At 42.9% G+C, this 13,571-nt stretch overlaps 1 protein-coding gene across 3 annotated transcripts in view; it reads right to left on the bottom strand.

Moving 5' to 3' along the window:
• Positions 1-11,631: 11,631 nt before the first annotated feature.
• ARHGEF3 (Rho guanine nucleotide exchange factor 3) overlaps positions 11,632-13,571 on the bottom strand; it is a 321,423-nt gene continuing 319,483 nt past the window's right edge. For all 3 annotated transcript variants that reach the window (XM_063426886.1, XM_063426887.1, XM_063426888.1), the window contains one exon: positions 11,632-13,231. In XM_063426886.1, coding sequence (XP_063282956.1) covers positions 12,891-13,231 — 341 coding nt within the window. In that variant the 3' untranslated portion in view covers positions 11,632-12,890. The remainder of the gene's footprint in view (positions 13,232-13,571) is intronic.

The following is a 13,571-nucleotide window of genomic DNA, read 5'->3' as shown; positions in this document are numbered from 1 at the left end:
CCTCTTAATTTTTACACACACGTTGCTTTTTGACTGTGATTTAGGAGAGCCTGTCATGGGTATTGGAAAAAAACACTCCAGGTTGGTTTCTGCAAGGCCTCCTGAGTACACCCATGCTCCCCATGCATATGTTCAACTTGATCATAAAAATAGTCTGGCACAGTAAAAGTAAAAAAAATAAAAAACCTCCAGAACAATAAACGTAACCAAAAAAAAAATATATAAAAAAACTGAATGGCAAATTAATTTTTTGTTTAAAAATCAACCAGTGTGTGGTATCACTTGAAACAGTCCCTACAACAAAAAAGAATTGTAGGTTGTAATCTGCATTAAGTAAATTGCAACCTTTTTGTACCAGGCTCTTGTCTTCCGTATAATTAGGTAGGGCTGCAGCAGCTGATCTAACAGATCAACCCCACCCACATGCCGGTGATGCACACTGGCTTCCTTGTGCTCTCAGCTCTGCCACGTACAGAGACCTCCAGAGTCCTCTGTGTGGATGGTAGTAAGAAGGTACACATCCTTCTTGTCTCTGTACTTAACTGCCAACAGCTCCTCTTGGCGCAGAGCTGAGGTCTCCCCCCTTCGTAGCCGGGTGTGTGCAAATTGTCCTGGGAAACCTGCGCGGTTCTTTTTGATTGTTCCGCAAGCTACTGTATCAAAACCATACAGTAGCTTGAACAAAGGGACACTTGCATAAACATTTTCTGTATACAAGTGGTACCCTTTGTTTATCATGGGGAATATCGGGTCCCAGACAATCTTGCCACTGGTTCCCATATGTTCTGGGCAACCTGGAGGGTCAAGGTGGCTATCCTTTCCCTTGTACATCTGGAAAGGCCTGAGTATACCCAGTCTCGCTCTCACAGAGCTTATACACTTTTACACTATTTGTGGAGTGTTAGGAATATACTGCTTGAATCCCGGCCTTCCCTTACACTTCATCAGGGATTCATTCACACATCTATTCCTTCCAGGTGTCTAAGCCTCTGCAAACCTGGCAGCGAAGTGGGTAATCAGGGGCGGATTTTATACAGCCTGTCAAACTGGGGATGCTGTTGTCGCTGAAGTGCATAAAATGTAGAATCATTTCATACCTCTTCCTCGACATACACTAGGGGTAAATTGGGGGTAAAGCAGATGGGGCTACTGCTCCAGTAGAATCAGATGGAGAGTTTCTTTATGATGCCCATCAGCATAGTCAATGCCCAGAATTTTTAGAATTCTGGCACATCGATGGGGGCCCATTGCTGCTTTGCTAAAAAATAGTCAGGCTTTGCAGCACAAAACTGCTGGGCATATGAATTGGTTTGGGCGACATTATTCCCCAATACATCATCGCCCAGAAACACCGCCATAAAATCTTGGGGGCTAAATCCTGCGACATCCACATTGATGCCAGGATTTGCGGTGCAGCATGGGATATGTGGCCTTTGGCGATGAGACGCTACCCACTCCTCAGCAGCACTGCCAGCTGGAGCAGCTCGTCTCCTTCTGGCAGGGGGACTACCAGCCACAGATACATCATAACTAGATACAGTGGTGTACACAAAATCCATGGGGCCCCGGTGCAAAACTGATATCCATGGGGCCACCCCCCCCCCACCCCATACAGACACACACACATACATACAGACACATGCATATATACAGACACATACACAGACACACATACATACAGACACCCAGACCTACACATATAGACAGACACACAGACCTACACATATAGACACACACACATGCAAAATATTTTAGTCACCCTCCTATTACCTACCTTTTAGGTGCAGGAGGGTGACTTCCCTGGGGTCCAGTGGCTCAGGTTGATGGGAGTCAGAGTTCCCACTCTGACTCCCTCTGCTTCGTCCCACACGGCTCCTGGTGGTTGGTGGGAGGAGTGACCGCGGCAGTCACTTCCTCCCAGCGTCTGACATCATCAGAGTGGGCCCGGTCATCCTGTTACCGGGCCCACTCTGATGATGATGATATTCATTTCCATCGGGTGGCCCTAACAGCATGGGCCACCCGATGGGCCCATTCACCTGCGGCCACGGTAATTATGCTGTGCGGCCCGGGCCGCAACACATGGCGGCAGGCACCCTGTCGCAGGGCTCTGCACGGCGGCTGGGGCCCCTGGAGTGACGAGCCCAGTCGCAGCTGCGACCCCTGCGACCGCGGTATGTACGCCGCTGACTAGATACATCACTAGCAGCAGACACTGTATCTAGTGATTTATCTGAGCACCTGGCAGGGTCCAAATCAGGGTTGGAGTCAGACATAGACGCGTAAGACTCTAACGCAATGATGTCATACGCCTCTTCAGCGATATACGACTTCTGAGACCTCTGTGACATGATCACAATCACTTTATTTACTGATCTGTCGCACTCAAAAAAAAAACCAGCAAAATAATTGCTGCTGTGCAAGAGCCAGAGATCTATACAGTGATCATTGGCAAGATGGTGTTAATGGCTCTATGAAGAGCCTTTGGGTCTCACAATTTTACAAATCTCTCTACCTAAAACTAGGAATGTGCATGGCCAAAAAATTCAGTTTGGTTCGGCATTCCGAAATTCGGCACTTCTGCAATTCGGTTCAGCAATTCAGAACTTTGGTTCGGCACTTCGGGTAAGTGTAGAATTAGGGGTTGGGTCAGGTTAGGGTTGGGTTGGGTTAGGAGTAGGGTTTAGGGGTTGGATTAGGAGTAGGGTTAGGGTTATGGTTAGGGTAGGGTTAGGGTTATGGTTAGGGTAGGGTTCGGCAATGCGGTTCGCACTTAGGAAATCGCTGCAATCGCTGCATCGCTGCAACACCATCAGAGCTGCTAGAAGAGATCATGATTGCTTCAAGCGCTCTCTTCCACCACGGACGTATCCGGTACGTCCGAGGTCGTTAACCGTTTTTTGCTGGACGTATCTGATACATCTGAGGTCCTTAAGGGGTTAACGTAGTTTATTTTTTTTAGACATAGATTTAGGAGTTTCTGCAAAAACACAAACCTTTGAGCTGCTATGAAACTTCTGGGATATAGACAAAATGTTTCACCAGGTGGCGCTAACTTCCAAGGATTAGCTCTTAATGTTAATTTCTGATAATGCTGTTCTTCAGCATATGTATTAATAATGCAAAGCAATTGCTGTAATATCTAATAAATAAAGTAATGCAATGTTAAAATAAATAACTTGAAAATTCTAAGACATTGAATAACTGTAGGAAAACTGTATCTGTTTACATTGCTTTCTATTTAAAAAACCATGTCAAGAATCACCCATTTTATTGAGACAATGAATGTTATTTCTTAAACATTTGTTTAAAGAGTTAAACTTGCTTCCATGTGGTTTATCATCAGTAGGGTATGAAACTGTTCTCGTTTGATTTGACATTGGTCAGCTATAGAATGGCAGATGTCTTTTGGTGGATTTTTTTTTACCAGAAGCACAGTTTAATCCATTTATTTAATCCTGATTTCCTGGGTAACTGTGGATAGCTTGTCACCGCTGACCCTCAATGTGGATCCACAGGGGAACTCTGTGCGTAGGCTTTTTGGTCCACCTTGTTTCTGAAAGCTAAAGAGTAGTGATAAGGATGGAAGAGGAAGAAATATCGGTGTAGCGCTCTATGGTGGTGAATATATAGGAATATATATTTATTCCTATATATTCACCACCATAGAGCGCTACACCGATATTTCTTCCTCTTCCACTATTTTCTGATAAGCACGGTGGCATAGCAGCTCACATTAATTTGTTTGGTAGAACCTAGAGTTAAAACTATACATATAAGCGCTTGTACTTTCCATTCTATTAGTAGTGATAAGGATGCTGATGAATTTCCTTGAAACTTCTTAACCCTGATTTAAGGGGTGGAGGATAATATATGATGTACCAAGTGATCCCCAAGCCCCTTTGCCCACATGGGAAACAAACAGGATATGACCAGTTAACTTGTCCATATATTTGGTAGAGCTAGGAGGTCAACAAGAGTTTTGGCCCCAATATTGTGACCAATGTACAGCAGTAGATCCCAGACCTCAGACCCATGTGTTTGACCACATTTTACTAAAGGAAATGCAGAATCCTCAAGTCTAAATTGAAAGTACATCAAACCATGGACACCAATAACTGACTGTAACCGATGTGGTACCTTAGCCCACACCTCCCATACGGATTTGTATGAAACCTGGTGAGGGTTAATTTTTGTATTATCCAGAGGAGCCAGGTTATGGGTGTCAGAGAGAACTAATCAAAACCACCAAGATTATATGTGAAGTTGTATCATGGCTGAATGCACAGGAGCCCAAATGTTTATGAATAAGCGCTTCATGCAAAAATACCTAAAGTGCTATATTAACCTCTGTACAATTTTTGCACCCTGAATACATAAATGTTTATGTATTCAGCCTTGTTTGGCCTCCATATAAAAAAACGTGTGGTTGTGATTACCATATTTTTCCATGTATAAGATGTTTTTTTTCCTAAAATTTTTTTTTTAAAAGTGGGCTAAAATTGGGGGTCGTCTTATACACGGAATGCAGGGGTTAAAATCTTTTTCTTGACTAAGCCAAGATGGTGCCTGCACATACCCGGTCTCCCTCCCGCTGACTCACTCGCCTGGCCTCTCCCTCCCGCCGACTCACTCGCCTGGCCTCTCCCTCCCGCCGACTCACTCGCCTGGCCTCTCCCTCCCGCCGACTCACTCGCCTGGCGTTTCCCTACCCCCGACTCACTCGCCTGGCCTCCCTCCTACCGACTCACTCGCTCACCTGGCCTGCGAATCCTCAGAGGCTCTCTGCCATCGCTTTCCTTCCCTGAGGTCCTCGATCAGCGCTGGGATAGGCAAGTTGCTACCCATCTCTCCCGGTCTGTATTACAGCTATGCCCTCCATTCTTCTCTCTCTCTCTCTCCCCTGGCCTGTAATACAGACCAGGGGAAAGAGGGAAAATAATGGATATGTGAGTATATGTACATACATCTCAGCATTCCGTCTACACTACATAGAACACTGCATCCAAATGTCAACACTACATAAAAAGACACCACCATATTCAAAAACCACACTACAGAAAAATGTACGCCTGCATTCAAATGCCAATACGTGCAAACACACCCGTACATTCACTCACACAAACTCCATACAAAAACATGCTTACATTAAAAATATACAAACACTACTCAGTGCCAAATACATTAAAAAAAATGTGCAGTTGTTTTTTACATTTCAAAGTTGGGAGAGGGGTGGGGGTGCCAAATAAAGGATCCGCCCCGGGTGCCAAATGCTCCAGGTACTCCCCTGTATGTATGTATGTATGTATGTATGTATCTTTGTTTGTTTGTGTGTGTATATATGTATGTGTGTATATATATATATATTATACATACACTGCTGTGTGAGGGTGCTGTTAGTGTGATGTGTGTGTGTGAGGGTGCTGCTAGTGTGCTGTGAGGGTGTTTGTGAGGTGTGTGGGTGTCGTGTGTTTGTGAGGGTGCTGTTAGTGTGCTGTGTGTGCGAGGGTGCTGTGTGTGAGTGAGGGTGTAAGGGTGCTGTGTGTCAGGGTGCTGTTAGTGTGCTGTGTGTGTGTCAGGGTGCTGTTAGTGTGCTGTGTGTGTGTCAGGGTGCTGTGTGTGAGGGTACTGTGTGTGTGGGTGCTGTATGTTTGGGTGATTGTGGGGGTGGGGGCAGATTAGTTAACATAGGCGTTCGCACAGGGTGTGCCTGGGCACACCCTAATCTCTGCGGCCCGCACTATGTGCCTCCATGGGCCGGTGAGAGAGATCAAAGCTCTCCCTCACCGGCCCACAGCAGCATGGAGAGGACCCGGGGAGTCCCGGCCAGCAGCTCTGCCGGGTTCCTCTCGCAAGGTCAGAGCAACGCTCAGATCTCGCGAGAGTGAACTCTAGCCCTGCAGCCTAGAGTTTACTCACCACTGGACAACCAGGGATGGCAGCAGCACAGTCCCCCCTCCCTACAAAAGGTAAGAAGGGAGGGGGGATATTAACTAAATGCCCCCCACCCCCATACAAAACACACACAGCACCCTTGCACACACACACACACACACTAACAGCTCCCTCACAGACGCACACAGCACCCTTTCGCACCCTCACACACAGCAGTGTGTGTGTGTGTGTGTGTATATATATATATATATATATGTATATATATATATATATATATATATCTTGTGTGTTTGTGCTTTAGGGGGCACACCCTTATGCAGTAGGCTGCTCAAGTCTGTTTGTTAATATTCCCCCTCCCTTCTTACCTTATGTAGGGAGGGGGGACCGTGCTGCTGCCATCCTTGGTGGTCCAGTGGAGAGTGAACTCTAGCCTGCGGGGCTAGAGTTCATTCTCGCGAGATCTGAGCGTTGCCGCGGCAACACTCAGATCGCGTGAGAAGAACCCGACTGAGTCCTCTCCTGGCTCCCTCCATGCTGCTGTGGGCCGGTGAGGGAGATCTTTGATCTCCCCACCGGCCCATGGAGGCTTAGAGCAGAGCCGGCGCTCGGATAGTCTCCATCCATAGGCATGCTGCGGGGAATAGGGTGTGCCCAGGCACACCCGGTGTTATATCAAATTCCCCTACCTCGTGAAAATCCCCTACCCTCGTCACTTCCGGTGAGGGAAATCTGATGGATCCTGTGCTGCACATGCGTGCTGGCACTCCTGCTACTCCTCCACAGCAAGATCCTGGAAGGTTAGTAAAGCTAGTTTTGCACTTTCATTATAGTTAGTGCATTCACTAAGCCTAGGCACACGGGACATTTAGGGTTAAGTGAGGGTTCAAATTAGGCTAATTTATTACTATTTATTAGTAAATAAGCATTGATTTAATGTGTTCCTATGGGGAGGCCTAATGCGCACGTGGCACTCATATTGGCCCCCCTCATCTTGATGTCGGAGGAGGCGGGACCGCGACCCTTCGCCGAGTAACATCAGTGCTGGGATCAGGTAAGTAAATATAGGGTTTTAACCCTTTATTCACTGCGACGGATGGGTGAGGCAGAGGAAGCTATAGTGCTCTGTATTCATGGCACTATTGTACCCCTTAAAGTGTTTCGTGCCCAAAAGGCTCTCCTCTACCTTTAGCACACCCCAAATACTAAATCTGACCAATACAAGCTGTATCTGATAGCCAAACACTAAGCAGTTAAGATTATAGTGAAGACCCGATGGGTCAAGAAGGAATTTTTTTCCTAGCTTGTTGCAAAATTGGAAGTGCTTCAAACTGGGTTTTTTTGCCTTCTTTTGGATCAACAGCAAAAAACATATGTGAGGAAGGCTGAACTTGATGGACGCAAGTCTCTTTTCAGCTATGTAACTATGTAACTATATAACAATAGTGGGACAAGTAAACTCAATTGGATTGATTGCTCCAAGCTACCTATATGTACAGTATGGGAACAATTAAGTATAGAGTGATGTTACATTTGGGTTAGATATTCTATACCAGGGGTAGGCAACCTTGGGATGCCAGTCCTTTTTTTTTTTTTTTTTTAAATTGAGATGTGTTTATTGCCGTTGTCTGCTCATTATTAATGAGCAGTTACTTTGAAGCATTGTATATGAGTGTATGTGGGCTGTTATATTGTATATGTTCATGAGTAGTTTGTAGTATTGTGTACGATACCTATGAATGTGGGCTGTGTATAGGGGCTGCTTGTGGAATTGTGTGTCTGGATGATATGTCACATTGTGTGCTTGGTGGTGTGTGTATGTGTGGGCTGTTTGTAGAATTGCATGAGAGTGGCTGTTTGTCGGGTTGTGTGTGTGTGTATCTGGATTTTCAGTTTGTGGGGACTGTGAGTGTGTGTGGGCTGTATTTATTTGTATGAGTAAGAGAATTATTTTGCCACTATGTGTATATCTAACAGGGTAGGTGGTTTCCCTGGGGTCCAGTGGGGACTGGGCTGGCCAGGTACAGGTCAAGGGTAGTAACTGTGATAGCTGCTGCGGTCTACTCTACTTGATTCCTGTTCACAGGGAGGAAGTGATCTGAGATCACTTCCTGTAAGTGCTGCAATGTGTAAATAGAGGATTGTCCCTCACCACCTGCAATCACTGCTTGGTTTGGACTAGCAGATATCTGACGTACCACTGGGACTTCCGATGGGCCAGAGCCTGTTTGTCTCTGGAAGCCTTGAGTGCCGTGCATGGCACACGTGCCATAGGTTGCTGACCCTTGTGCTATAATACATATTCCGCATTTATTCTGCCTGTGTGTTTATTAAAACATTAAAAAAAGACTGTTTGCTCTCAGCTGTAACTAAAGTTCATAATTTTTTCGCATGAACTTTTTTTTACCAGTAGTAGGAATATTGGCAAATATTTTGACTGCATAGAGAGGGCGGTCATGCTGTAGCCATGTTTACATCAGCTCTCACTTGCAGTGGCTGCTGGGAAAAGGCATCCTCTCGTATCTGAAATCAGGGTTATTTAAAAAAATCATTACCATCATAAACTGGATGAAACTATAAATACTGTAGCAGGACTATGTGCCTTGATAAGTACTTTAGCCAAATGATGATCTTGGCGCAGTAAGCAGTGTAGAGAAACTTTTAAAACTGTAGTATAAGAGCTCGAAACCAGGCCAGTACAGTGATCCCCAGAGTTAGAGAGCCACTGGAAATTAGCCACCAGTTATGTTTTAGTCTAGAATCAAAGTTTAGGTCTGTTACCAAGGAGTCATAAAAATATCTGATTCTATGACAAGTATTCTAAGTACATAAACTCAAACGTACAGACGTGCTCCTGGCATACATCAATCTTATTTCTGGAACAAAAACGTCCAAGAGATAAAATTAAAGGGACACTATAGGCAGGCCGACCACTTCAGCTCATTGAAGTGGCCTGAGTGCAGTATCCCTATCCCCCTTAGTCCTGCAATGTAAATCATTGCAGTTTTTCAGAAACTGCAATGATTACACTGCAGGACTAAGACTGCCTCTAGTGGCTCTCAATCAGACAACCACCAGGAAGTTCCTCTAGTGGATAAAAGACTTTTGGTTGCCTAACTGACCCTGGATGTCATCATGTTCTGCATGACGACATCCAGCATCCATTGAAGAACATCGGAGGAGGCCGACCCAGCACTGAGGGAGATCGGCGCTGGAATCGGGTAGGTGTTGCAACAGCAGTAACAGGGCGAGGAGAGGGGGCACAAGGGAGGGGAGGGGGCAGAGGGAACTACATATTTATTTCCTTACACTATAAAATCCATTTAAAGAAAATGGGTCCAATACCTATAGTCGAGAACTGTTTAGACATGATTGCAGTTTTCCACCCCCAGATGAAATTAGACTCAGCCCTCAACCTCTGTCAAACTTCTTTCTTCATACTCCATGTTATCTTTGCGGTCTCAAATTAAAGGTGGCATGCATCACTTTAAGGCAACTGTCTCATTTAAAATCTTTAATTTTGAATGAGAAAGTTGTCTCCCTCTTCAGGCTGAAAAAAGCTGAAGCATATAGGACTTTTTTTCTTTTAATTTGGCCTGCTTCTTTCTTATACTTTCCACACCCACTCCAGGGGGGACACTCATCTAACCAATCAGTGTCCTATCTCTAGAAATGCTGGAAAAATGCATTGGGCATGCCTGACAGATTTACATATGTGCAGTTGAAAAATCTCTTTATCTTACAATATCCTAACAGGGGGGGAAGAGAGAGAACCTCATCAGTGCTACTAATGCAGAGCAGGCTCCAGTGTGGAAAAGGCTGAACAAACTAACCTAGCTGAGGTGTGCCCAACAGTGCAAAGTGATGATGTTTATAGTAATTTTATAAACTTTTATTTCATACTTGAGTTTTTCTTACTTAATTTTGCTTTGCATATTTATTTAAAAGTTTCATTTTTGGCTTAAATTGTTTTGTCAAATGATACATGTCCTTTTTAAAAAAAATCAGAAGTGATTCTCTGAGCTAATCACAATGCTTTCCCATAAGAGGGGATCAGGGGCAGAGCAGGACAATTCAAACACAGCCCTGGCCAATCAGCATCTCCTCATAGAGATGCATTAAATCAGTGCATCTCTATGAGGAAAGTTCAGTGTCTCCATACAGAGGGTGAATGTCAGTCACACACTGTGCCGCACTGTCCCAGGAAGCACCTCTAGCAGCCATCTGAGGAGTGTCCAGTGGAGTTATCACTAGTCTGTAATGTAAACACTGCAAAAAGCCTGAAGGGACTGATTATACTCACTAGAAGAAATACAATAAGCTGTACTTGTTCTGGTGACTATAGTGTCCCTTTAATAGAACCCGTATTGAAAATTATTAATTAAAAATATATTTAAATGATTATTATAATTCATTGCTATAATGTAACATCTGATGCAGAGTGGATCCTATCCTTGATTTGGTGGCAACTGAAGTATAGAAATTACACAAAGAGAAAGGATTTGCATGTGATTTATTTTTGCTTCCACAGTATCTTAAGGCCTTATGCAAAATATATATAGAGAGAAAATATATGAATATATAAGACTATCTCCATGGGCCAAATATACATCTTTCCTTTATCTTTATCTTATATCCCTTCTTCTCCAAAGACCTCAAATTAAATTACAAACTAGCCATTTTAATGTGAACTATAAATTAAAAAAACAAACAAAACAAAAATGGGTAAAATAAGGCGAAATATTGTTTGGGGTTTTGTTTGTGTTTATTTTAAATAGCATTGTATACTTGACTTATGAAGTCACTTGAACGGATAAAATAAGAGAAACATAGGCTTTGGTATACCTCATCTCTTCAAACCATATAATATCCAAACCTTGTTATTCAACATTATTTAAACTTTTATACGTTTAGACATAATATTGCAGATATTTACATAAGTAACCTGTACAATAGAAAACGTCTTGTTCCTAATTTCATTGTCTAATTACAAAATAGAAAGGTTAACCTGGTATGTCTCATGTCTCGAGTGCATTTGTTTCATTACAGGTACATCTAGAGTCGTAACAAAGTGCCGCTACATCACATGTAATATGAGAATGTGATTTAAAAAAAAAAAAAGACCAGAAATTTAATTGCATGCTCTAATCCTCAAGGACGGAGATTCCCAGTGGCGCTGTTTATGATAATAGAGGTGCCAAGTATATTTTTGCAAAAAAAAAATTAGAATTGAATTGGGCATTTTTTTTCTAAAGGCCTGACACTCTCAGCCAAAGAATAATGTGAAACTTTAGTATGCTAATGTACAAGTATGAACTGTCTGTTTCAGTTAAGTCCATACTCCACACGAACTTCATCCCTAGCATAGCTGTACAAACCCAAAATATTGCAAGCAAGCAAGCAAAATATTGCAAAGCAAGACAAGTGTCAAGCCGTTTGTAAATGGTTTGACATCTTACTCTGGGCCAGCACCTGGGTATTCCTGGCACCATAACCTATATGGTGTGCTTGAGTGGGTATCTAGGCAAAAAGAGGCATGCTTTTCTGAGAAGGGCAAATCCGTTCTTCAACAGATTAATCTGGACAGTTTGAGTTTGGCCACAATGCCACGTGCCCTCCCAAACATTTCTGCACTCTACTGGAAGCCTGGAAACTACTTAATCTAGAATCAGGTTCCCAGCTAAAAGGACAGAGACCCCACGATTCTAAGGAGAGACCCCCCCCCCCCCCCCCCCCCACCCCACCTTACCCTACCAAACAGATATTTGACACAATCCATTGAGGTACTCAAAGCACAAAGTAAAATGTCCTAGAAGTGCAATATTCCGAACCAATTGTTCATTTCAGGTTTTCTGGCCAGGAATACACCATGAACAGACAAACAGAAAAAATACACTGTGCATATATCTGTCCAATTTCAAGTTGTTGGATTTGTGGCCAAACTCTTTTAATATTTGAAATCCATTTCTAGTACAAAACACTATTTGGCTGCTTCAGATTTGAGAGGATTAATTCAGAGATTTGGTTTGGTATGCAGTGATCAGGTTTTCAAAGTTTAACCTTCACTGAGACATATCTCGTTTTCCTTAATTTTAGCTTATGACTTACAGGGATATTGCTAATCACCTTTCCTTGAAATAATTTTGTCTAGAAATGGTTTTCAATTCTTTGTCCTGCACAATAGCAAGTAGAATATTTGTAATATTCCAAACTCTGTATATCCAATACTATTCACTAAAGGTGGAGTTATAGAGTTGGCACACTGAAAATAGGCGGGGGCGCAATGTCAAACCTGGGAAAACTTAAGAGCTATGAGTTATCTTTAATTTGTGCACCTTGTTAGTGAATAAAATCCACAAGCTTGGGGAAGTATTGTAAGACAGTGTTCTGCTGCATGAAAAAACAGTATCAGTTTTACAGTAAACACACCCTTCCTCTGTATATTACACAAACCCACAGCAGTTGTATCTTAAGAGATTTAAAAAAACACTAAGCGCCATAAACGCATCATCCCATCAAGGCGGTAAATATTTTACAATGTATAGCTGTATTATGGTGTCACGGGATTTCCAGACACCATCCTACAGTTACATTTTAAACTATTTTCCATACGTTTAACCATCAATGAGGAGCCCCAGCTACCCGCTGCTGGGCCTGATGTTTTGGCAATACCTGCGCTCCATATTCAACTATTCAAAATCTGTCAGCACTGAACTACTGGACAGCACAGGCTCTAGAGTGTCCATTTAATCTTGACAGCACATTAATGCAAAAATAGGTTGAGTAATATTTCTTAAACACCACAATTCACAAAAAATTGACCAGACGATAAAAAGTGGTTCCGATCCAAGGTCAAAGGCTAGATTCACGGCTGCAGTCCTATTTGTCAACGAACAATACAAGCATAGAACGTGTTGATGGTTTCAAAAGTGCTTCTTAAAACGGCTCCATTTGTGGAATGCGAATACTGTACAGGTAATTTGAGACCTTTCCAGCAGTCAAACATTGCTCTCAGTGTGTTTGCGGTGTGTGTTAGAGTCTGTCTGTTCCATATGCTCACAGTCCATGCTAACTTCGCTGGTGTCCATGCTGCAGTCTGAAACACTGTCTGATTGGTCCATTTGTTCAAACCTAGTTGACGGCTGAGAATCTCTGTTTACATCTGGAGATACTAAAAGCTGTACTTCTGGAGCTACAATGTCCTCTCCGCCAGTACATAAAACAGACTCCTTGGCTTGTCGGATGCAGTTCACCCACTGTTGTTTGTTAAAACTATCGTTCGCTTGGAGAGAATGGGACTGTATTCCACTTTTTAAGCTCACTCTGAAGAAGTTTTTTACTGCAAGTAAACATAAAAATTATAAATACACAGCATGTGCTCAGTGGTGTGTTCAACCAAAAAAACATTATTTTCCTTTCTTTAAATTACAACTTTCAGCAAATTTTCACTTCTTGTTTTAAAGTTTATTATATTTAAACTTAATGATTGGATGAATATACGTAAGTTATGTATATTGTGTTTGATTTGTTGGTTTGTTTTTTTAGAAAAAATTATCTTTATCTGGCTGCGTAGCCATTTTATGTCAGTCAACTGTTATCTCACCAACTGCTGCGGCAGGTTTATATAGTACAAGCAAATTAGTTTGAGCAGCAATGGGACAGATAACAGCAGTTTTCTT

This window comes from Pelobates fuscus, chromosome 7 (assembly GCF_036172605.1).
Source record: "Pelobates fuscus isolate aPelFus1 chromosome 7, aPelFus1.pri, whole genome shotgun sequence".
In the NCBI taxonomy this organism is placed as follows: domain Eukaryota; kingdom Metazoa; phylum Chordata; class Amphibia; order Anura; family Pelobatidae; genus Pelobates; species Pelobates fuscus.
This window is presented reverse-complemented; position numbering and strand designations above follow the sequence as displayed.